This window comes from Aotus nancymaae, unplaced genomic scaffold, assembly GCF_030222135.1.
Source record: "Aotus nancymaae isolate 86718 unplaced genomic scaffold, 86718_ANA_hifiasm-v0.15.2.pri h1tg000030l, whole genome shotgun sequence".
Lineage (NCBI taxonomy): Eukaryota > Metazoa > Chordata > Mammalia > Primates > Aotidae > Aotus > Aotus nancymaae.
This window is the reverse complement of record NW_026988443.1, coordinates 22,301,615-22,323,864: the sequence shown is the minus strand read 5'-3', so window position 1 is coordinate 22,323,864 and position 22,250 is coordinate 22,301,615. Positions and strand designations below refer to the sequence as shown.

Here is a 22,250-nt window from a genome sequence, read left to right as displayed (position 1 = left end):
CACGGACCCCGGAGACCGGCCAGCAAGTGAGGACAAAACTGGGAAGCGAGACCGGCGGCCACCCTCGGCCGAAACTACAAGCCCCAGGAGGCTTTGCGCCAGGGTCAGTGAGCTCTGACCCCGGGGACGGAAGCCACGGTTGCCCGGCAACAACAACTCCCGTCGAGTGGCAGCAGCTGGTGACAAAACCGCTCGAGTGAGCCCCTGCCCGAGTGCCGCCGGGGGTGGGGCGCGAGCGGGACCCGGAAGTGGGCTGGGAGCAGAGGTCGCGGAGGCGACAAACGAGGCCGACGTCGGGGCGGGGACCGGGAGGGTCCCGGGAGTGGCGGCCCTCCTGGGTCTCGCGGCCCTCCTGGGTCCGGGTCAGGGTCAGGGTCCCGGACTAGGGAGGAGGGCTGGAGCTGCTAAGGGGGCCCAGGGAGAGAGGTACACAGCCCGACAGGCCTCGGGGCCCCTTTGCAGGGCGGCGCCGGCGGCATGTGCGAGGGCCCGTCCCGTATCTCGGGGCCCATACCCCCAGACCCGACGCTTTGCCCTGACTACTACCGGCGGCCGGCCTCTGGTGAGTACGGGGGCGCGGCGGTGGCGAGAGGCTCGGGGGTCGGCCTCGGCTCCACCTCTGAGCCCCGCATTCCTCCCGGTTCCGCCCCACACGCAGCTCAAGGGCGCCTAGAGGGAAACGCGCTGAAGCTGGACTTGCTGACCTTGGACCGGGCCCTGGACGCCACCGCTCCCCGTGGCCCCTGCATCGGTCCCGGCGCCCGAGAGATCCTGGAGCGCGGCCGGCGTGGCGTCGGGGACGTGCTGTTGCAACTTGAGGGCATCTCCCTACGTCCTGGGGCCTCTCTCAAGAGTAAGTCCCAGGAAGGGAAGAAGGGGCAGAGAGACAGTTTGGGGTGGAAAGACATCAAAGCAGCTGTTCTTTCCCCCCTGACCTGGGCGAGGCTTTGCTCTCTTGAGTCTCAGTTTCCCCAACCATAAAAGGGGGAGAAATGTGCTACCTTCTCGGAGGGGAACTGAATGAGGTAGTTCCCACAAAGCCCTAGCTCTGCTTCATGCATTTATTACCCGTCAAACTTGTGTGCCAGGCCATATACGTGCTAGAACACAGGGTTGAAGACAAGCATGAGCCATCGAGTCAAGGTGGGAGACAAAGAACAAGAGATGAATGTCATATATGAGATAATTAATAGTATACTTCACTGTAATAATGGAGAAAATCAGCTGGGAGCACTGGCTCACGCCTGTAATCCCAGCACTTTGGGAGGCCGAGGTGGGCGGATCACTTGAGCCCAGGAGTTGGAGACCAGCCTGGCCAACATGGTGAAACCGCATCTCTGCAAAAAATACAAAAATTAGCCCAGCATGGTGGAGTATGTCTCTAATCCCAGCTATTCAGCAGGCTGAAGTGGGAGGATCACTTGAGCCAGGGAGGTTGAGGCTGCAGTGAGCTGTGATTATGCCACTGTACTCCAGCCTGGGTGACAGAGTGAGACCCTGTCTCAATTAATAATGAGAAAATCATCACGAGATACTTACTACATAAGGAAGGGAACACGGTGATGAGGTAGACGAGAGGTCAGGGGGCTCTTTCTGTAAGGGGCGGAGGACAGGCCTGTGTGTGAACTGGTGTAAATTGGATTGTGTGGGCCATATGTAGGGCAGAGCCTGGCAGCATCTGTTCTCTAGGGAAGGACCCTAAAGACCATGAGAAGGAGAACCTGAGACGGATCAGGGAGATTCAGAAGCGCTTCAGAGAACGGGAGCGCAGCCGGGAGCAGGGCCAGCCTAGGCCCCTGAAAGCTCTGTGGCGCTCACCCAAGTACAACAAGGTGGAGTCCCGGGTCAAGGCCCAGCTGCAGGTACCTGCCTCAGGGAGCCAGAAGTATTATCCATTTTGCTGGCCAACAAGTAACTAACTATATTCTGATCTGGGGAGGGAGGAAAGTCACAGAGGTAACAGAGGACTAAGAGACCCTGACTCTGCTGCAGGGCGGGGCTGAGGGGGGCCTTCTCAAAGTGGTGATGGAGGGGGGCGCTGATCCTAAGGGGCAAGCAGCAATTAGGCAAGGGGACAGCAGAAGAGAACATTCCCAAAAGATGGAACCTCACCGACCACAGGACACATAGCAGTGGAGATGCTAGGTACAATTCACTGTGAGGAAAGAAAGGCATGAGGTTATACCAAGAAGTCAGCGGGACCTAGATCAAGGGCCACATTAGCCACTTTCAGCCCTTATTTCTGAGGACAGTGGGAAGGGCAGAGGTATGGTGGGGGGGGGGCTCTGTCTTGGGTAGAGAGCAGCACCATCCCTCCAGCCAAGGACTCAGCAGGAGGAGTAAGAGTGAGAGGAAAGGCAAGGTCACACAAATGTGTCAGGGCTGAAGCATCTGTGGGGCTCCCAGGGGGTGGGAGTGTGTCCAGGAAGCAGATGGAAATTCAGGCCTGGATCTGAGGAGTAAGACCTAGGAGTTACTGACAATCAGGTTGAGGACAATGAGACCAAGGAAGTGACCACCTGGATTTGAGGACTTGGAGGCCAGCCATCAGGAACTTTGGGGGACTAGAAACAGGAAGCTTGTCTAGGAAGGAGGGGAGAGAGTGGTGGCTGGCCCAGTACTGAGGTAGAAGGAGAGGTGGTTATTGTTTTCTTAAAAATCTGATATCCACACGTTTATGTGCTGATGAGGACAAGTGTCCCCTGAGGAGGGAAGAGGCCCCAAGGGACATGGATGCAGAGGTCAGAAGGGCCAAGAGAGCCAGAGTCCTGAGGTTTCAGCTCCAGACCTCAGCCTGCTTGCTCTCTCTGCTGTGCCCTGCCCTCCAGGATCCTGGCCCTGCCTTTGGGACAGAGTCTGCCCACTTCCTGCGGGCGCACTCCCGCTGTGGCCCTGGCCTCCCACCACCCCGTGTTCCCAGTCCCCAGCCAACCCCACCAGGTTCCGAAGCTAAGGTGAGTGGATGGTGGTTGGGCAGGGCTCCCAGTGTGTGTTGGGGGGTTCAGGGATACCACATAATGCTCTCTGCCCCCACCCACACTTGCTGTGTCCTGCAGGGGCCAGGCCTGTGGGTGGACTTCATTCGTCACAATGCCCAAGCTGCCAAGAGGGCCCCCCGGAGGCATTCTCGCTCGCTGCAGGTCCTGGCACAGGTGCTAGAGCAGCAGCGGCAGGCCCAGGAGCACTACAATGCCACGCAGAAGGGCCACGTGCCCCATTAGTAGGTCTCACTGCCCGACACACAGGGCGAGGGGCACCTGGGGAGGGTGGGAACCAATCTCTGCCCTGGGGTCATCAACCCTGAGCCTGTGCATCCACAGCTTGTTGGAGCGCAGGGACCTGTGGCGGCGGGAGGCCGAGGCCCGTGAGCAGAGCCAGCCTGACCCTGCCATGCCTCCAGGCCACACGCGCATGCCTGAGAACCAGCGGCTAGAAACACTGAGCAAGCTGCTTCAGAGTGAGTACCTGGGTGGGGAGGCTGGAGGGGGACCCCACTGGGGACTGGGCACCTGCCCAACACTTAACTGTTCCCGGGCCCCCTGTAGGCCAGAGCCAGCTGCTGCGTGAGCTGGTACTGCTGCCTGCTGGGGCAGACTCACTGAGAGCTCAGAGCCACCGTGCTGAGCTAGACCGGAAGCTGGTGCAGGTAGAGGAGGCCATCAAGATTTTTTCCCGGCCCAAAGTCTTCGTGAAGATGGACATCTGAGCCCCTCTGGGGGACAATTAGCAGGGAGGTACATGCTGAGGATCACCAGCCGCATGGCTGAAAGGGACAGGGTCAGGCCCATTCCCAGATCAGAAGTCTGAAGACAGGAGCAGGGGGGTGGCCAGTGTCCTAGAGCACTTTTCTCAGCCACCAGTGCCTACAGAAGGGCCATCCCAGCCTTTTAACCGTTTTGTCAAAATTAAAACGTTTGTATACAGGATTTGTTTCCTTAAGAGCTTTTCTTACCCTAAAAATGCCAATCCTGGTGACCCTCCTGCTGCACAATTGCAGGAAGTTATCCCAATTGTCACTCCTGCCTTAGTCCAGAGCAGAAGGCAAACTGGTGGGACCAGGGAGGAGGCTGGGGCTGGGACACAGAAGGACCATGACTGTATTTGTAGAAAACCTTTAATGCTCCCCTGGCTGAGGGAGCCCTGTGAGCCTGCTAAAAACCCCCACTGTGAAGTCCCTGTCATGGCCCAGCAGTGTGGAGTGGCACAGGGCTGCATTCCGCCTGTCAGAGGCTGAAGCCAGTACCATCTCCTCGCATGCGACTCCCCCAGCCAGAACTGACCTGTTCCTGGTCATCCAGGGAGGGCAGAGAGCTGCGGGCACCAGGATATCGGCAGCCAGGATGCAGGTCCCAGCACGGGGGCCCCTGAGATAGCCCATTGGAACTGGGAGACTGGCGGTTGTCAGTGACCAGTTCACTGCTGTCATCGTCACTATCAGGCTCAACAGGCCCAGGACCTGCAGAGGGAGGACCTGTCAAACGCCCAGATGCCCCTCGCACCACGTTATTGCGCTGGTTGGCTGGCTTGACAGTGACAATGAGGTTATGGCTGTTGGCGACCATCATGTCCGTCACTTGGTCCAAGGTCTTCCCGGCTACTTCAATGCCATTGACCTCGAGGATCTCATCACTGACTGCCAGCAGCCCTGTACTCTCAGCCAGGCCCCCACGTACCAGGCGGGAGATGAAGATGCCTGGAACCCGCTCCAGACCCTGGGGAGCCACACGCACACTCATGCCATCTCGGATGTAGAAGCCCAGGGGGCGGTCTGAACCATGCTTGTGCAGCCGCACCCGTCGGTGGGTCTCAGGCAGTAGGTCCACATCTATGACTGAGGAAACTTGGCGGAAATCTTGGGGCAGGCTGATTAGGAGGGGTGGTCGGGTGCGCAGGGGTGCCACTGGCCGCAGCAGGAGCCCTTTCTTGCGCCGCTGCAGAGAGTTGGAGGCAAAAGCGAGGCTGCTGGAGTCAGCGTCTGCTGTAGGAGAAGCGGGTTGCTGAGATCAGAGACCTGTTCCCCCACTTGGGCTCTTTGCAGGGGGCACTGTAGCTATTTCCTACCAGTTGGAGGTCAGGTCAAGGGCAGGGACTGCAGAGGGTGACGCTTGGGTGCCCTGGCCATGGACTAACCCTTGTAGACCTGCCCCAGAGACACCTTACCCCAGAGGCTGCCCACTGTACCCCTCCTCACCCCGCTTCTGCACCAGTAGGCGCAGTGGTGGGGGCCCGCTGGCCAGGGCCCGGTGCAGGCTGTCGTCGTTGGTGAGGGGCAGCAGGTCGCCATGAGCATCCGTATAGCCAAGTAGCACGTCCAGGCCCGGGATCTGGTGCACCGCACGCAGCAACCGTGAGAACTCCTGGAAGCCGCTCACCGAAGCGCGGGGCAGCGCGAAGCGTCGGAACTCGGCGTCAAACTGGAAGTCGGGGTTGGGGAAAAGGAGGGGTAAGAATAGCCTGCGCCCCTTTCTCACCACAGGTCCGAGGCCGGCAGGGATGCGAAAGAAACGGCTGCCGCAAAAGCGGCAGCCTTAAGCCCAGACCTCAGCTCCAGTACCAGGGACGCTGTCCAAGGTCTTCTTACAACCCTCCAGGTACTCAGGCCACAGAGGGATCTGGAGGCCAGCAGTGGAGGGAGGAAGATGGATGGAGGAAGGCGAGAAGAAAAGCCGAATGAGACTTGGAGGATAGAGGGAAGAGGTGCGGGAACCAAGGAGTCGGGAAGGGGAGAAAGAGGGAATTGGGAGAGCCTAGGGCCGAGGCCGGAGGGGTCCTTACTTTGCTCTTCACCTCGACGATGCTATCGGGACTGCGCGCCGGAGTCCTCTGCGGCCGGGCCATGGCGGGGCCGGGCGGGCCGGGGACGGTGCCCCAGACGGCCCGCCGAGGCGCAGGTGCACAGCCCGGCCGGCCCGCCCGCGCCGCCCCGCCCCTGGCGGTAGCACACGCCCCGCCCTCCCATCCGGAGCGTGACGTCAAGGGGGCAGCGACGCAGAGTGGAACGCGGAGTCCACGTTTCCTAGGAAACGGAGCCGGGGGTGGAGAGGAGCCTTCCTCCGCTCTTGCGTCATCACGCTGAGGTCTGCGCGCCTCCGGAGTCTGGGGAGTAAGGCTTGGCCAATGCGAGGGGAGGGCGAAGGAAGTACCATTTATTGAGAGCTGTGTGCTCTTATTTCCACTGGCCTTACAAGACCGTGCATTGTGTAGATGAGGAAACTGAGTCATAATAAATATGTGCTGAATCCCATGGGGGTCACACGACGCTGAAATGGTTTCGAGCCAACTCGCTCGGACGGCACTCGGCCGCAACCTCCGGCCTTGGATCCCCCTCTCCAGGGACCGGACCAGCCCTTGTTCTGTTCCCTCCTGGTAGCACGGGAGTTCTGACCAATGGCCCAAACGCCGGGCCATTGCTCGGAGTGACGCCTCGATGAGAGTAAACGGGCCAGCATCCCGTGAACCAGCGGGAGTCTGCTGACAGGCTGGAGGACGCCCTCGTGCGCAGGCGCGGGATGTAGGTGAGCGTGGCCTCCGCCTCAGGCCCCGCCCAGCCACAGGCGCTTCCTCTTCCGACGAGAGGCGGGGCCTGAGCGCCCGCGGGAAACCCGGGCTCGCTGCCTCCGCTAGGTGCAGCCGTGGGAATGGCAGGTTCAGGGAGGCTCGTCTTACGGCCCTGGATTCGAAAGCTGATTCTAGGGTCAGAGACACTCTCCAGTCCACGAGCTGGGCAGCTGCTCGAGGTGAGTCCCCACTCAAGGCCGGGAGACCAAGGCGGAGACCGCGGGTGGTGGGATTGACGCAGCTCGCCGCCGTCAGGTACTGAAAGAGGCGGAGGCAGCTGCCGCGGGCCCATCCTACGCCCCTGATGCGTCCGACGTCGGGGCTACGCTGCTTGTGTCTGACGGAACCCACAGTGTCCGATGCCTGGTGACGCGGGAGGCCCTGGACACCTCGGACTGGTGAGAGGCGCCGCGCGTCTTCGGACGTCGGAGGCCGGCGGGAGAGCGCGAGGTGGGCGGGCCTTGTGTTCCGGCGGGCCCGGCAGTGAGGGTCCTGCTTGCCGCAGGGAGGAGAAGGAGTTCGGCTTCCGCGGGACAGAAGGGCGGCTGCTGCTGCTGCAGGACTGTGGGGTCCGTGTCCAGGTCGCTGAGGGTAGCGCGGTGAGTCGTGGGGCTGTTTTGGGCGGGTTATCGGGCTTGACTCTTCGTGACAAACTCCTGAGACCTCCCCTTCCCCTCGAACTCCTTCAGACCGCAGAGTTCTATCTCCAGGTGGACCGCTTCAGCCTACTGCCCACGGAGCAGCCCCGGCTACGGGTGCCTGGTTGGTAAGTGATGCCTCCGCCCTCCAGCAGCTCTCCCTACCCCAGCTTGGCTGGCCCTGGCAGAGGCCTTCGGGTTAGGAGGGCTTGGGCCTCCATTAACTACCCTTTTCTTTTTTTTAGCAACCAAGACTTAGATGTTCAGAAAAAGCTCTATGACTACCTTGAGTGAGTCTGGGGTGGGCCTCGGACACCACTTGTGGTCTGGTGAGGGGATGGTGTCTCTGGATAGACAGGCCTCAGCATGGTTCCTGAGGCCTGGCCATTCTTCTTGTAGGGAGCACCTTTCGGAGTCCACCTCATCCAATACAGGTACTGTAGGGCTTGACCAGTAATCCTAACACCCTGTGCAGTGATCTCTCCTGCCTTAACCTGTTGCTTCCTCAATAAGCTCTCCTCCCCCTCCCCCTCCCTCTTCCTCTCTCCGGGGTCCTCTTCTTTAAACCTTGACTCATCCTCTGGTCCCCTGTCCCCAGGCCTATCACTGTCCCAGCTTCTGGATGAAATGCGGGAGGACCAGGAGCATCAGGGGGCGCTCGTGTGCCTGGCTGAGAGTTGCCTAAAGCTGGAGGGCCCTTGCACAGCACCCCCTCTCACCCACTGGGCTGCCTCACGCTGCAGGGCCACGGTCAGTCTGGGGCTTTTCTTGGGAGATGTCAGGGTGAGGAGTTGGGTAAGGGTCATGCTGAGAGTTCATGTCCCACAGGGAGAAGCTGTGTACACTGTCCCAAGCTCACTGTTGCGCATCTCTGAGAATGACCAGCTAATTCTGAGCTCTCTAGGACCGTGTCAGAGGACACAGGGTAAGGGGGACTGGAGAGGTTGGGGGGATACCCTGGGGCACAGGTCCACAGTGCTGATAAGGCCTCCTGAACCCTCCAGGCCCCGAGCTGCCCCCACCAGACCTGGCTCTGCAGGACCTATCCCTGACCCTCATCTCCTCTCCTCCTTCCTCACCCAGTTCGTCAGGTGAGGTGATGCACAAGTCACAGGCACTCACTGCTATCTATCAGCCAGATTCTCAGGCTTTGCAGGATGCTCTGAAAAGATGCATGGGGGTGGGGGATGAACACAGTTCCTGCAGTCCTGTCTGAGCTCGCAGGCCACTCGGCTGGTCTGAGCAGAGAGGGCTGTGCCTACAATGAGTCCCCTCCTCCTCAGGAACCCCAGCCTTACCCGGCCACATGTCATCCCAAGAAAGTGGTGTGAGCATCAGCCTTCTGCCTGCCCTGTCCTTGGCTGCTCCAGACCTAGGGCAGAGGAGCAGCTCCCAGCCCCCACCAGCTATCTGTTCAGCCCCTGCCCCCGTGACCCCCAGCTCCCCACTCCAGAGCTGCACCCCCAGTCTCTCGCCCCGTGGTCGTGTCCCCAGTCCACACCAGGCTCTTGGGACCAGGTCCCAGAAACCTAGCCTGGAGTTAAAGGAGCTAGGGTTGCCCTGCAAGAATCGGCAGCCTTTTCCCAGGACCGGAACTACCAAGGGAGCCCAGGAGTCCTGCCCTGTCTGGGTGAGCATAGCCCCTTTGCAGTTGGAGGGTAGAATGAGGAAGGCCTGAGGTAGAGGTGGGAGGGAGAAGTGGTAGCCTTGGATGGGGGTGGGGTCCTTGTTCCCCAGACACCATACCCCTTTCAGGAACCGCCAAAGAGGCATCGTGATGGTTCTGCCTTCCAATATCAGTACGAGCCACCCTGCACGTCCCTCTGTGCTCAGGTCCAAGCTGCCAGGTGAGTGAGTGCCTGGGTCTGCCCCCACTCTTGATCACTAGTCCCAGGCTCCGACCTGCAACCATGATTCTTTCCCAGGCTTCCTCCCCAGCTCGTGGCCTGGGCCTTGCACTTTCTGATGGAGCCACAGCCAGAGTCTGAGGCAACTCCAAAGTGAGAGGTCACACAGGATACTGGAGGATGTGTACACACAGGACAAATACTGCTCCACACTCTGCTTCCTTTGAGTTTTTTAATAAAATAATCTCATGCGGCAGGAGAGAAGAGGATCAGGGATTGGGACCGCCGCCTCTTTGGTCTGTGGCTGGGGAGGGTGGGCTCCGCTCAGGGCTGGAGGGCTCTGTGGGCTGTGGGTGCAGAGGCTCGGTTCCAAGCCCAGATCCTGTGAGGGGAGGGAGGTGGAGAGAGGAAGGGTCAGGGCTGGGCTAAGCAGTTCTGCCACCCTCCCAGCTGGCCTGGACCCACTCTTACCTAGGCTTGGGGATGGAGGTGCCTCGAACTTCGGCCTGCGTTTGAGGACGGGGGAGCGCTGCAGCCGCAGGGGCCGTTCTAAGGAACATAGAAAGGCTTGAGGTGGGTTGCTAAGGGCTTGAGGTCTGTCCATCCCCTGCCCCCCCCCACCTCCAGTGCACGCAAGCATGTGCTCACACACACTGCTGCCTTCAGAGCATCCCCCATCCCTGCATCCTCACCCCAGCAGAGGCTGCTCTTTGGGAAGTGGAATCAGGGCTAGTTGGAAGGGCTTGTCAAACCCTTGCACCTGGCCTTTTGGCTCCCTGATTTCTTGAGCCCTCACACACTGGTGCCTTCCTCCAAGGATCAAAGCCATGAAGGGAGCCCCAGAAGCCCACCCTCCTGCATCTCCTGCATTCAAGCACAGATGGAGGTGTCTCCCCTCACCAGCAGGGGCCTGGAGCTGGTCCTCATGCACAGACACTGCTCGTCGCCCTGCCGAGAGAGGCCTTGGCCTCAGCTGGCCATCTGAGGGAGGCCAGGGAATCAGGGGTGTTCCAACAACTGCCCCAACTCCAGCCCTTGCCTCCCACCCTCAGGGTCCTTAAGAGGAGCTGAGTTCCCAGTAGGAACTCCTCCAGCCCCCAGCCCAGGATTGGGGTGGGGAATCGGGTGGCTACCTACCTTCATTTCTGGGTCCCAAGCAGGGGTCCTCCGGGAGGCCCAGGCTGTCTGGGGAGGGGCTGGCTCTGCAGGGACCTGGGCTTTGACCAGGGGAGGGAGGGCCTGGACCATCCTGTTGGCCCCAACCACGGCTCCTGAACTCTGCATTCAACTGCTGCCCCAGTGTCTTCCAGGTGGCAGACTCGGGCCCTTGGCTTCCTGGGCCAGGTCTGCAGGAGGGGTCTGTCAGGAGAAGGGTGTCACCCAGGACCTGGTCAGGCCTTAGAGATAGGTCTGAACCACCATATGACCCTGCTCTGTCCATCTCTGCTTCCCCCACTAACATACACAGTGGCCCTCACTCACCAGCAGACACAGAGTGGGTGCGGGACTTCATTGAGATGGGAGGGGCCTCCGTGGAACTGTCCATAATGTCACCTGCAAGGTGAAGTTGGGGACTCGGGCACCAGACCTTGGAGATGAGGAGAAGAAAAACCTGGCCTCTCCCCTTCCTCCCCCAAGAGAGCAAGTGCCTTGGGGGCTGTCTGTGAGGACACCTCCTGGCAAATGTACTGCTGCACCCCAGGGTCCCACTTACCATCTGAGCCAGCTTTCTTGATCTCGCCATCTTTGCTCTGTAGGAAACAGGGCAGTCAGATTCCAGCCCTGCCCCCTCCCCACACCATAGCCTTTTGTTGATTCTTGTTGTTATAACCCAGCTCCTGAATACCCACCATGGGCTGGACAAGAACATGGCAAACCCAGTCCAGTCTTAGAACTCTTCACACACTTGAATGTTTCTAAATTCAGGCTAACTTCATGTGTTTGTTTTGTTTTTTTAAGGTATTGAATGGATGGTAAAGAGGGCTGGGGTTCTTTGGGACTGTGAAGAGTGACATTAGCAGGGTGGCCACAGATGAGAGTCAGAGAAGGACCGTGGGCACTGCGTGGATGACTGAGGAGGGACCTGGTGTAACGCACAATTAGAGACTGGAAGCAAGGTAGGGAGGACACCCAGATACAGGGACATGTGTGGAGGCTCTGATTTGTTGCACCTAGGGGAGGAGAGCAGTGAGGTTTTTTGTTTGTCTCATTCTGTCACCCACACTGCTGGAGTGCGGTGGCATAATCTCAGTTCACTGCAATCTCCGCCTCCTGGGTTCAAGCAATCTCTGCCTCAACCTCCTGAGTAACTGGGGTTAAAGGTGCCTGCCACCATACCCCAGCTAATTTTTTTGAACTTTTTTTTTAAGTAGAGTTGGGGTTTCACCATCTTGGCCAGGCTGCTCTTGAACTCCTGACCTCATGATCCCACCCTCCTTGGCTTCCCAAAGTGCTGGGATTACAGCCATGAGCCACCATGCCTGGCTGAGAACAGTGAGGTTTTAAGGTGGCCAGAGCCAAGACACCCCACAGGGCCCCAGAGCTGGGTGTGAAGACTGAACAGTGTCTTGAGAGGAAGCCCCTGGAAGACTTGGTATTTCAAGTACAGGTGACAAGATCAGATTTTTTTTTTTTTTTTTTGAGATGATGGAGTCATCTCACTCTTGTCACCCAGGCTGGAGTGCAGTGGCGCAATTTAGGCTCGCTGCAACTTCTGTCTCCTGGGTTCAAGTGAGTCTCCTGCCTCAGCCTCCCAAGTAGCTGGGACTATAGGTGTGCACCATCACACCCAGGTAGTTTTTGCATTTTTGGTAGAGACGGGGTTTCGCCATGTTGGCTCAGCTATTCTCTAACTAACTCCTGACCTCAGGTGAGCCACCTGCCTCAACCTCCCAAAGTGTAAGGATTATAGGTGTGAGCCACCACAACTGGCCTGGGCCTCAGGTTTCTATTAGACCTGCAGAGAAAGGACTTTCAGGTCCAGAGGAGATAACGGTGGCCTGTGCCTGGGTGGAAGCCAAGAAGGAAGAAAGGCTGAATCTATTTTGAGGAGGAGGGAGTGGAACTGCCAATTAGACCTGTCATGAGTCTCCTCCATCTTGGTCACATATGTCACCCACAGCATGCCACCTGCCCTCTCACTTCACGCTCATGTTCCCCAAACTCACTTGCTTCCTCTTGCCTTCGGCACCCCCGCTGCCTCGGCTGACGCCTATTCTCTGCAGCATCACTTGTACCCGCTGTTCAAAGGATGGAGCCAACTCTGTTTCTCCCCTCTCCAGGGGCCGCCGCTAGGGACAGAGATGCCCAAGTTGGAGACGGCTCATGCCCTGGGTCCCAGAAGCGCCCTCACCCCCCCATCAGCAAGCCTCACCTTGTCAGGTCTGGCACCCAGCATTGCCTCCTCCTCGGCAGGCAACAATATCATCGAGTAGGCCTTGCTGTCCCTTGTGTATCGAGGTCGGCTCCTTCGGGCAGGGTCAGGACTGCTGGTGTCCCCCTCAGCCCCACCAAGCTCCTCACCACGGCTGGGACGGGTTGGCGGCCGCAGCAGGTCACTAAATGTAGTTTTTCGGGTTCGGGGAGCTGCCCCAGGGCTGGTCTCTATATCAGGCCGTGGGCCCCGTGTTGAACGAGGCTTCTTGAAGGCAAAGAGGGTGCCCAGCTTCTTTCGCAGTGTACGGGGGACAGGAGTGGTGCCCCCCTCAGTGGCCGGGTCCTCCTCCGGGGCCCAGCTGTGGGGACACTCAGCAGTGAGTGAGAAAGCCCATCAGGCATCCCACCCTCTCCCACCCCCTGAAGATGCCCCTCACTCACAGGCGATCCTGCTGAATCAGCCTTTTGGAGAAGAATTCCTCCACGCCCTCGTCCACGCGGGCACTGAGCCCATTCCCTTCCTGCGGCAAGGCTGGGGGCACCTGGAGGGCATCATGGGGTCAGGGTCAGGGTCAGGGCTGAGTACAACTCTGGCTTTTTCCCCATTCCTTGTCCGGCAGACTGGCCTGAATAACTCCAGGATCCCAGACTAGAGTGACCCTAGGGGACTGCTGATACCAGCCTCCCACTATCCGGCTGCTGGACAGAGACACCAGATTTCACACACTCCTCACCCGCAGCTAGTTTCTGCACACCCAGCCCACACCCGTCCTTGTCCCACAGTGCATCCTACACGCCCTAGCCACCCAGTCACCAGCAAGCCTAGCTCCCCCTTGTCCCTGGGGTTATCCGTTCCCACTTGCCACCCGCTCTGCTCCGAACAGTTCCCTGCAGTGTCCCCCACCCCACCCCCACTCCACTCGGCCTGCTGCCGGCTCAGTGGCGCCAGCTGCTGCGTCAGACCCTCTGGGGGGCCTCAAGCCGGCTCCTCCCCACCCTCCGCCAGTGCCCACTGCCCCCGCGGGCTCACAGCCCACACAGGCATCTCGCCACGCGCCGCTGCCGGACGCGCAGCAGACGCAGGCTTGGCCCCGCGGCCCGGCATCTCTCAGCAGCCCCGGGGAGGGAGGACGGACACCCTCTCTTGCGCAGCCACCGAGGCCGCGGGCCGCCCCAAGGCAGAGTCCCACACCCTGACACACTCCGAACGGAACCGCACACGCATGGCCTGGGGTAGGGGGTGGCCAGGAAGAAGCCAGGATGTGACCATGACTGCATGACCAGGTGGCCTTGGGCCCCTACCACCCCTCTACTTGACCGCCACCACACATGAGGAGCGGCCGGGCCACCTGCGACCCCCAAATCCACGCGCTCGGGAGTGGGGGAAGGGTACTCACCTGGGGGCCCCCCGGCGGCGGACGGTGGTGGTGCTGGCGGCGCGGCCGCGGCCGGGCCCGGGTCGGATGGCGCAGGGGCTGCCCCGCGGATGGCAGGTCCATGCGGGGCAGCGGGCCAGCCGGGGGCCCGGGAGTGGCAGGGCTCGGAGAGCCGCGCGCGGATGGCCCCGCCTGCGGCTCCGCATCTTCTCCCGGAGCCGCCAGCTCGGGCTCCGGCTCTGCTTCCTCAGCAGCACCTGAGGGGACAGCACCAGAAAAGCACCGAGCGCTGAGCCCGGGGAGGTGGTGGCGGAGGCGCTAGGGCGGCGGGGGACCCGCCCAGGGCGCGGGGAGGGGCCCGGCTACGGCGCCCGTCCCCCCGCCCCTCTGCCCCTCCCCCTGCCGCTGTCCGTGGTGCTGAGCGCGGCCCCGAGTGCGCGCGGCTCCGCGCCACCGCCAAGCATGCGCGTCCTGGGGGTAGGGAAAGGGGCGGGAGGAAGTGACCCGAGCGGGTGTCCTATCCCTGGTCTTCCCAGGTCTCGCCCCGGGCTGACCACAGCAGACCTCAGCTTTGCAGGTTGCATGGGGGTCCTGGCCTGGCTGGACCAGTCAAGGGCTGGGGTGTACCCAGACAAGGCTGAATGAATTTGTCCAGGTCCCCGGGTCCCCATGTCTAATGGAGCTTCAGCCCACTCAGGTAAACTCCCTCCCCCAAGACCCTGACTTACTGTGAATGAAGGGGACCAGGTGAAGACTGTGGCTGAGCTCAGGCCATTTCCGTGCAGGACCGTCATCCTGGTGGGGAGGGCACAAACTCAGCCTGGGGTAGGAGAGTACCACCCCAGAAGAGCTGCTTTTCACCTTCCACACTTCAGACCAAGATGGGAAGAATGGGAGTTCTATGCCTCAGGTTCTAAAACCACTTACTTTCTCTTTCTCCTCTTCTTCCTTCTCCTCCTTGGAGAAGAAAAGACCTTCCAATTCCCCGGGCTCAAGGGGGCTGGGTTGACCTCCATTCAGAGCCGGTAGGGAAGGGGGCATTGTCACTGTTGCCTGCTGAGCCAGACTCGCCACCTGCAATACCAAGCAGCCAAAGATGGCAGGTAGGGCCTCAGCCATGATCCCATCGGTGCTAAGGGGACCCTGAAATAGCCCTGGGCTACATGACCCCAGAAGTCATTACAGAGCCGCTGCAAGGGAGATGGCCAAGTTATTGCGTGTGTGTGTTTGCAAGAAAGTGTGTGCACATCTCCCCCTCACCAGCCGATCCCGGGCTGCACTCAGGCCTGCCAAAGCCTGAGCCACAATGCTCTCTGCCAAGGTCCCGGTGATTGATAGCCGCATGTCCCTAAGACCAAGAGAGGACAGGGGTTAATGGGCTGGTTTTGCTCAGCCTTCCCCAGCCCAGCCCCATCCACCCTACCTGAGCCGAGTGAAGGCATCTTGCAGCAACTGCTCTGGGAGCAGCTCCGGGAGGCCGCTCGAGCCTGCCAGAACCCCCTCTAGCTGCTCCCTCCAGCTGGATCCCTGTAGCATCTGTGGGCAGAGGTTCCTCGCTGTGTCCAGTGTGGCCTGAGTGAAGTCCTGGACAAAGATCAGAGCATGGTGAGGATGTGGCCAGACACCAGGCTGCTGGTTTGAGGCTCCAACTCCAACTGAATATGAGTCAGGGGATATAACAGTTAAAACTATAGGATAGGGGTCAAACCTGCAAATGGTGGTGGGGCTGGGACAGGAGTACCAACTCACCTGGATGTCCTGGCGGCAGACTTCACCCACATGTCCCAGAAGGCCCCCCAGTTTCTGCCCAAGCTGCCAGTAATAGCTTGGGGAGCTTCCAGCTTCATATAGAATGGGGAGAATCTGAGGGCCAGAGAGGAACAGCAGTTGCAAGGTGATACCTGACTAAGAGGGTCGGGTCCTTGTAGCAGGAGGGGGAGTGCTCACACTGAGAGAGAAGTTGGCATTTTGGATGGCATCCTCAGCCTGGCGCACAGCAGCTTCACCCTGGGGCCCAGCCCCACAGCCCAGCAGCTCCACATGCTCCTGCACCGACTGACACAGTTCATTCACTTCCTGTGGGAGAATAGGGATCAGTCTTAGCCTAGCCCCCTCCCAGTCTCCCAGATCTTGCCTGTCCTCCTAGGCTGTTTAACAGAGTGAGGGAGGTCCTAAAGCTGGCACTATTAGACCAGCCACTTCAGAACCCTATCTGTTCAAGGAGGGAGGGAACTATCTGTTGCTTTGGTTCATTTTAAGGACTTTATATATACTTCCTAAGTGCCCAGAATAGGAAGGAAAGGAGTTGTAAATTCTATCTGTGTTTTAGAAGCTCAATCTGTCCACACACACAGAGGATAGGCTGGGAGAGGGGTGGAAAAGGGAGTGAGCGGCCCTGGAGGAGGGGCCAAGAGGAGCAAGGGATAATTGGTGTGGGGGTAAGGAGTGGCATGTTTGAAGGTTGGTCCAGAGGCAGAACCAAGGAGAGCTATGAGGGCTCCAGTGTGACCAGGAGAGACCTGGAAGGATGCCCCAACCTCCATCCACAGCATTGGGTGGCTGTGGGCACCAGTGGGATTGGGCTCCAGGGTAGAGAACAGGGTTCGTGGGAGACAATGATATCACTTATAGAGTGCAGAGCATGAAGCCCTGCAGGATGTCTGGATCAAGACCTTTGGACTCTGCAGCTTAGGAAAGAGGAGGTATTTGGAAATGGAGAGGTGGAAACATCTCTAACAGATAAGGTAGCGGAGGGAGATGAAGCCAGAGAAGGAGCGGCTAGGTGTGGGTACACAATGGAGAGGGGAAGGGAGTCCTGTATATGTGAAGTCAGAAATGGGGCTACAACTGGGGAGAAATTGAGGGAGAACATAAAAATTCCTCTTTAACAGGACAGTCTGTTTACATGCTTAACGTTAGGCAGCCAAGGGTGTTATATGGAGAGCAATATTAGGAGTGTTTAGCCTCTCCAGACCAAGGAGAGGGACTTTGTCTGGGACAGCAGGGCTCAGGCACCCTGAACCCAGGAAAGTCAAACCCTCTGACTCACGGAGACTCCCAGGTGCCACAGGTCTCCTCATGCCCTACCTCCCGTGGTTGGGGAGAGGATACTGACCTGCTCTGAGGGGTCTGAGACCAGACTGAGTGGCTGAAGGTGGGTCGTGTGGTCCGAAGAGGCAGGGTCTGCACGGTTGTTCCTCACGAGACAGGCTTGAATCTAGGGGCAAGAGGTATTGAGAAATGCCGAGGGAGGGATATGGTGCAGGTGCAGAGAAGGGCAAGGGAGGAGGCCGACGCCCACCTGATGGACTGCACGTGCTGTCAATTCTGGGCGGCTGCGCTGCGCCTGGGCCACGTCATTCAGTGGCAGAGGCATGGCCTTCAGGGTGTGGTTCTGCTCCAGCGCCTGCGCCACGTCCAGCAGGCCCAGAGCAGATGTGTGGTTCCGGTCCCAGACCACAGACCTGGGCCGGGCCTGGCTTCAGTCGGAAGCACAGTTCCACAACGCCCTACCCAACCCTCGGCCTCGTTCTTTCGCCTCCTCCACTAGCTTCATTTGCTCCGCCTTATTCAGTCCCGCCCCTCAGCCCGGTGCCCTCCTCTCCACCGCGCCCCCTGCCCGCTGGTCCCACCCCTCTGACCCCGCCCACCGGAGCCTCGAGTTGACCCGCAGCGCCTTGGCCAGCAACTTGGCGCCCGTGTCCCCCACGGCGTTGCCGCTAATATCCAGCGCGGTCAGGTTAGGATTCGTAGCCAGGGCCCGGAGTAGGACGCTGGCGCCCAGCTTCAGCCGAGACTCAGCCACTGACAGAGACTGAAGAGGCTAGGATTAAGAGAAAGCCATTGACGGCTGGAGTCAGGGGTCGGTTAGGGCAGGTCACAGGGTCTGAGGGAGCAAGAGAAGGGAGGACCAAAGGGGTCTAATTGCCCGAGGACCCTGCAAGGTCCGGTGAACTCACACAGTCGTCGTCCTGCATGAGCTGGACAATCCGGTGCAGGACGTCGTCCAGGGTCTCCCTGTGGGCAGGGACCGCGGTTGTGGGGGAGAGGGATGGTGGGGTGTTGTCTGGGAGGCCCAGGAGTGGAGGGGGGGCTCACTTGCACCGGACGTTGAAGTTCCTTCCAAGCGCCACGTGTCTCAGGGACCGGCTTCTCCCAATGGCCAGCACCAGAGTCACCATGTCGGAGCCAAAGCCTGGGGGTGACTCGGGTCACGCACGAGGCGAAGTTGCAAGGGTAGGGTGGGGATTGGGAATCAAGTGGATGACGCGAGGTTGGGCTTCCCTGCGCCCTCACCGTTATCCGCCAGATCCAGGGAGCTCACAGCGCCTGCGTCGCACACTAAGTCTTGTATCACCTGGGCGCCGGCTGAGCGCAGCTGGAGGTGGGAGGTGGGAGGTGGGAGGTGGGAGGCGGGAGGCGGGAGGCGGGAGGCGGGAGGCGGGAGGCGGGAGGCGGGAGGCGGGAGGCGGGAGGCGGGAGGCGGGAGGCGGGAGGCGGGAGGCGGGACCCACTCAGGCCGCAGGTGGGGAGGGGCTGGCGGCCCACGGTCCCACTCTCCCGCCTCCCAGCGCCATTCCCAATGTGTGGTCTCTTCTGGGGCCGGCGCTCACCTCGCAAGCGCTGAGGTCCAGATGCAGGTCGCGGAGGTGCGTGTTGAGCGCGAGGCCATCCAAAAGGGCCCTGGAAGGGGACGTTACAGCAGGTGGCAGGAGCTGGGACAGGGGGTTCCAGGGGGCTCCAGGGTGCGAACGAAGGAGGCAGGGCCAGGATCTGGGGGAGGCTGTGGGCACGAGAGGAGCAGGAACGGGGAGGGGCGGAGGCCGGGGCGGGGTGGGCGCTCCCGCGGGGGCGTGGCCCGAGTCTGACACTGACCTGAGTGCGTCGGGCGGCAACTTGCAGCCCGCCAGGCCCAGGTGCCGCAGCGTCCCCGCGCGGCTGAGGAAGAGCTGCAGCGTGGCCGGCGCGGCGCGGGACTTCCTGGGGGGAGCGGGAGAGTAGGCTTGGGGGCAAGGAGGCGGCTTCCAGCAGCCTCCCCCGGCCCTGACAGGTCCCCCTTACGTGCGGGAGAAGACGTTCCTCGAAGCATCGAGGTGGGTAAGGCTGGAGCAGCAGCCGCGGGACAGCGCTGCGAAGAGCTGCGGGGGGAGGGTGTTGGCTGCACCCGCGGGGGCACCGAGCCCTCCCCGTCCCGCCCCACCCTCCAGTCCGCCCTGCAGATCATCCATCCCCCCACGGAGCAACCCCTCACAATGTCCAAGGCGGTGTCGGTGCCTGCGAGGTTCAGGAATGATAGCACGTTAGGACGGCTCAGGAAGGTATAGAGGCCCTGGCGGGAGGACAGGGGTGGGATGGCGTTGGTGATCGCCTACCCAGGGCTTCCAAGCACCCTCAAGCTCCCACCCTCAAGACAGCCACTCACCCCACTGTCCTCGGAGGGCCCTAGCGCCCCGGGGTTCCCAGAAAGGTCCAGGTGGGTCAGGATGGAGTCGAAGGCAGCATTGGTGGCCAGTGCCTGGCCCAGAGCCCTCATTCCTGGTGATGGGGTGGGGTGGCTCAGCAGTCGGGCAGAAGGCAGACCCCCCACCCTTTCCCCTCACCCCCTCCCTCATCCAGTCTACCTCTCGGTGTCAACCCTGTCTGGGTGAGGTTGAGTCTCCTCAGGGCTCCTGGACAACGCTCCAGGTATCTGCTGAGTGCAGCCATGCCTGCGGGGTGGGAGCAGCCACGTGGGTCTCACCTCCTCCCACCCTCTGCCCCTGCGGTCCCCAGGCTCAGCCATACCTCGGTCATCCAGCAGGTTCCCCGCCAGGCTGAGCTCCCGCAGCCCAGAGCTCGAGTGTCCCGCCAGCACCTGGGCCAGTCGTCGGACAAAGTCTCTGGGGACCAGACCCCAGGCATGAGACTCTGCCCCTGGCTTGCCAACCCCTCCCTAGGCCACTAGTCCCCAATCTCAAGCCCCCAGACTCTCCTCTCCAAGCCCTGCCCTGCCCCCTCACCCCCTTAGGCCGCAGGTCTCCAGCACCAGCTCCTCCAAGTGGGATGACTGGCTCATCATGTGCAGAATCTGTTCGGAGACCTCAAGGCTCTGAGAACCAGAGGGTGGCAGCTCAGCAGGCTGCACCCTAGCCCATACCCCTTGGTCCTTCCCTGCCCTTATCCCCCACCCCCGCACCAGCTTCATGTCCACACAGGAGAGGCACCGGAACCACAGGTTGTAGGACAGGGCAGCCACGCTCAAGGCCAGGTCCCTGGTGGGAGGGTGGGAAGAGAGGCAGAGCTCAGGGCCCTCCAACTGGGTCCCAGGCCCAGCAGCCCCTCCATGGAGAAGCTGAGGCCCAGGGATATGGGCCCCAGGCCCTTCCTCCTCTCCCATGCTGGCAGGCCACACACCGACTGCTGAGGTGGCTGAAGTCTCCCAGGCTGAAATGGCGGCACCCCTGGCGATGGTAGATGGTGTCCACATCCTGGGCAAGAAGGAGATGCTTACAATTCGCTTGGGGCCACAAGGGGCAGGGAGGTACTCAGCACACATAGGGGACCAGATGTCTTCAGAGCCCACCAAAAGGGTCCTACTCTCACCCACTGAATCTCCTCTCGGAAAGGGAAGCCATTATAGTCACACAGAGCCTCATATGTCTCCAAGAAGCCACCTGGGGAGGGGACAGCGGTGTGATGGAGGGAAGGAGAGAAACAAAAGGTCAGCAATGGAAGACCAGCCCCGCAGGCTAGGTAGTGGCTGTGACCTGAATGGCTCTGTTCATTTAGGGGCCCTCCAGCTTGGGGGCCTGGGAGGCAGAGGTGGGCAGGCTGGAAGGCCTGTGGCCCTGCCTTGGCCCTTACCACAGGGGCTGCAGGGGTCAGTGGACTCCGAGGGGCTGCTTCTCTCCAGCCGAGCCAGCATGGAGGCGGGTGTGGGTCTCCGGAATAGCTTCCTGGGAGGGGATTAAGGAGAAGGGGGCAAGGAGCTTCCAGCCTCTGGGATGGGAAGCAGCCCATGTATGCCCTTCTCATGGACTCCCTCCTCCCCTGCCAGCCCCTTGAATTTGCCAGGCCTCACCCAAGGGTCGAGCAAGGGAAGACCTTCTTGATGGCCACTGCCACATGCTGGGCCAGCTGTTCCAGGGCAGCCACACCAGGAAACTCCAAGACCAGCTCACGCAGGGACTCCAGCTCAAAGGTGACCTAGGGAAGGGGGACTACTGGGTCTTGGCTCCACACATGGGCACAGGGGATGGTGGGGGCATGAAGATCAGGCTGCAGGCCCAGGTGGGGTACTAGGTGTCTCACCTGAGGGGGGGTCTCCTGCAGCGCCATGGCCTGAACCTCCAGGTAACTGAATGTGCAGTCCACCTAGGGAGCACCTAGATCAGCTGGGACCGAGCCCCGAGCCCCGCCCTCATGGAAGCCCAGTTATTTGGGCACCCTGGAACAGAGCCAGACCTGCCTGGACTCCACTCCTGTTGGCTGCTTGGAGCCCAGGACTGGTGCAAAGTCAGGGCCCACAAGGCCAAGAAGGAGCACTCTGCAGATGCAGCCCCTTGCCAGGGTAGCTGCTGGGGTTGGGGAGGGGTGTGTGTGGCCAAGCCCTGGGACTCACCCTCAGCGGGAGGCAGGTGGTATGCAGTAAGTAGGCTCTCCATCGTAGCAGTGCCTGGGGAAAGACAGTCTGTTACCCTGGGCAGAGCAAGCTGCTCTTTCTGCAGGGCCACAGCTGCCTCCCCAGTTCTGCCCCCTGCCCCATACCAGGACATGGTTTTGCACAGCGCCCTCCCCAGGTAGCCAGGTTTTCAGCAGCAGCTCCACTTCCTTGGGCCACAGGAACCTGGTGATCTCGCCTGTGGAAGGGCAGCCTGCTGGATGACTTCCGTCCCTGCACAGAAGCCACTGGTGCCCTAAGTCTGTGCCAAGCTGGGGCCCTGGGGCTTATCTGTAGCCATCGAGGAAGGAAGGGAGAGGATCTGGAGGGCCCGCCCTCCTGCGGAGCAGAGAGGACCTCTGGCCTGGCCCTCCAGGGTGCTGGGTGGGCCTCTGATTCTGGGGCTGCACTACTTCCTCCCGGCCAAGAAGGCAGAAAGGGTCAGCGCTTACCTCGCAGCTCACAGGAGATGCCGTCGGGGGTCTGGGCCATGGGCCGGGCGGGCCGGGGCGGCCCAACGAGCTCCGGCGGGAAACAGCAGCAGACGGGCGCCTGCCTACACAGGAAGCCTGGGGCCCGGACCCGCACGGCAGCCACCTGCTCCCCCGGCGGCGGCAGCGGAAGGTGCGCGCCGCTTCCTGCCAGGCCGCCCCCGGCCCGGCCCCTCCCCGCCCGGGCCTCGCGGCCCGAAAGCTCGCCCAGGAGCGAAGTTGTGGGACGGGGGCCGAGTCCCAGCTGCCTGCCTGCCCTGTCGCCCAGGAGCTTCTCTACCGGGGTAGACGTCGGGGTGGGGAGTGGAGTGGCCAGGAGGGTCGCG

At 60.9% G+C, this 22,250-nt stretch overlaps 4 protein-coding genes across 9 annotated transcripts; 2 read left to right on the top strand and 2 right to left on the bottom strand.

The window, feature by feature from the left end:
• The first annotated feature begins 136 nt into the window (after nt 1-136).
• Nucleotides 137-4,507, top strand: ENKD1 (enkurin domain containing 1). Of its 2 annotated transcripts, XM_064383193.1 has the most exons (9): nt 137-196; nt 463-562; nt 659-853; nt 1,690-1,862; nt 2,829-2,954; nt 3,057-3,220; nt 3,321-3,457; nt 3,546-3,734; nt 4,439-4,507. In XM_064383193.1, exons 2-8 carry the CDS (start codon nt 478-480, stop codon nt 3,704-3,706), a joined length of 1,041 nt encoding a protein of 346 aa, XP_064239263.1. In that variant the 5' UTR covers nt 137-196; nt 463-477; the 3' UTR covers nt 3,707-3,734; nt 4,439-4,507. The 2 variants fall into 2 exon arrangements, with proteins under 2 accessions (XP_064239263.1, XP_012323619.1); XM_012468196.2 differs by lacking the exon at nt 4,439-4,507 and having other exon boundaries at nt 3,546-3,926.
• On the bottom strand, nt 1,048-5,917 carry PARD6A (par-6 family cell polarity regulator alpha). Of its 2 annotated transcripts, none has more exons than XM_012468198.2 (3): nt 5,776-5,917; nt 5,192-5,414; nt 1,048-4,978 (listed from the first exon to the last, which is right to left on the bottom strand). In XM_012468198.2, the coding sequence occupies exons 1-3, from the start codon at nt 5,836-5,838 to the stop codon at nt 4,224-4,226; spliced, it is 1,041 nt and encodes a 346-aa protein (XP_012323621.1). In that variant the 5' UTR covers nt 5,839-5,917; the 3' UTR covers nt 1,048-4,223. The 2 variants fall into 2 exon arrangements, with proteins under 2 accessions (XP_012323621.1, XP_012323622.1); XM_012468199.2 differs by having other exon boundaries at nt 1,048-4,975.
• ACD (ACD shelterin complex subunit and telomerase recruitment factor) lies at nt 5,420-10,979 on the top strand. 4 transcript variants are annotated; one of them, XM_064383190.1, is made up of 15 exons: nt 5,426-5,697; nt 6,371-6,515; nt 6,625-6,737; nt 6,814-6,956; nt 7,064-7,157; nt 7,248-7,324; nt 7,442-7,486; nt 7,596-7,630; nt 7,795-7,946; nt 8,025-8,121; nt 8,201-8,287; nt 8,480-8,826; nt 8,952-9,043; nt 9,122-9,616; nt 9,861-10,979. In XM_064383190.1, the coding sequence occupies exons 3-14, from the start codon at nt 6,639-6,641 to the stop codon at nt 9,198-9,200; spliced, it is 1,347 nt and encodes a 448-aa protein (XP_064239260.1). In that variant the 5' UTR covers nt 5,426-5,697; nt 6,371-6,515; nt 6,625-6,638; the 3' UTR covers nt 9,201-9,616; nt 9,861-10,979. The 4 variants fall into 4 exon arrangements, with proteins under 4 accessions (XP_064239261.1, XP_064239260.1, XP_012323615.1 ...); XM_012468192.3 differs by having other exon boundaries at nt 6,371-6,737; XM_064383191.1 differs by lacking the exon at nt 8,201-8,287 and having other exon boundaries at nt 5,420-5,697; nt 6,371-6,737.
• On the bottom strand, nt 9,266-21,970 carry CARMIL2 (capping protein regulator and myosin 1 linker 2). Its single transcript, XM_064383195.1, is given in 39 exon segments — nt 9,266-9,425; nt 9,515-9,592; nt 9,944-10,024; nt 10,181-10,402; nt 10,526-10,597; nt 10,758-10,794; nt 12,211-12,333; nt 12,417-12,777; nt 12,860-12,960; nt 13,816-14,051; nt 14,523-14,589; nt 14,722-14,868; nt 15,055-15,142; nt 15,218-15,378; nt 15,544-15,657; nt 15,742-15,870; nt 16,910-17,011; nt 17,096-17,258; nt 17,445-17,617; nt 17,754-17,811; nt 17,893-17,989; nt 18,091-18,172; nt 18,408-18,477; nt 18,670-18,774; nt 18,856-18,992; nt 18,995-19,123; nt 19,217-19,329; nt 19,416-19,502; nt 19,579-19,673; nt 19,794-19,882; nt 19,970-20,045; nt 20,188-20,261; nt 20,377-20,447; nt 20,638-20,729; nt 20,855-20,979; nt 21,085-21,147; nt 21,395-21,448; nt 21,541-21,632; nt 21,886-21,970. Coding segments are annotated over 39 exon segments (4,317 nt in total). The 5' UTR covers nt 21,926-21,970; the 3' UTR covers nt 9,266-9,312.
• Nucleotides 21,971-22,250: the final 280 nt, after the last annotated feature.

What these genes read in the sequence shown, in the direction of transcription:
- ACD (XM_064383190.1), top strand. Translation starts at nt 6,639, where the DNA reads ATGGCAGGTTCAGGGAGGCTCGTCTTACGGCCCTGGATTCGAAAGCTG. An exon ending in TTCCTCACCCAGTTCGTCAG is followed by an intron (nt 8,288 to 8,479) that starts GTGAGGTGATGC and finishes CCTCCTCCTCAG; the next exon opens with GAACCCCAGCCTTACCCGGC. An exon ending in AGGAGTCCTGCCCTGTCTGG is followed by an intron (nt 8,827 to 8,951) that starts GTGAGCATAGCC and finishes TACCCCTTTCAG; the next exon opens with GAACCGCCAAAGAGGCATCG.
- PARD6A (XM_012468198.2), bottom strand. Translation starts at nt 5,838, where the DNA reads ATGGCCCGGCCGCAGAGGACTCCGGCGCGCAGTCCCGATAGCATCGTC. An exon ending in TCGTCGAGGTGAAGAGCAAA is followed by an intron (nt 5,415 to 5,775) that starts GTAAGGACCCCT and finishes CCCGACTTCCAG; the next exon opens with TTTGACGCCGAGTTCCGACG. An exon ending in CCTACTGGTGCAGAAGCGGG is followed by an intron (nt 4,979 to 5,191) that starts GTGAGGAGGGGT and finishes CTTCTCCTACAG; the next exon opens with CAGACGCTGACTCCAGCAGC.
- ENKD1 (XM_064383193.1), top strand. Translation starts at nt 478, where the DNA reads ATGTGCGAGGGCCCGTCCCGTATCTCGGGGCCCATACCCCCAGACCCG. An exon ending in CTACCGGCGGCCGGCCTCTG is followed by an intron (nt 563 to 658) that starts GTGAGTACGGGG and finishes CCCCACACGCAG; the next exon opens with CTCAAGGGCGCCTAGAGGGA. An exon ending in CACCAGGTTCCGAAGCTAAG is followed by an intron (nt 2,955 to 3,056) that starts GTGAGTGGATGG and finishes TGTGTCCTGCAG; the next exon opens with GGGCCAGGCCTGTGGGTGGA.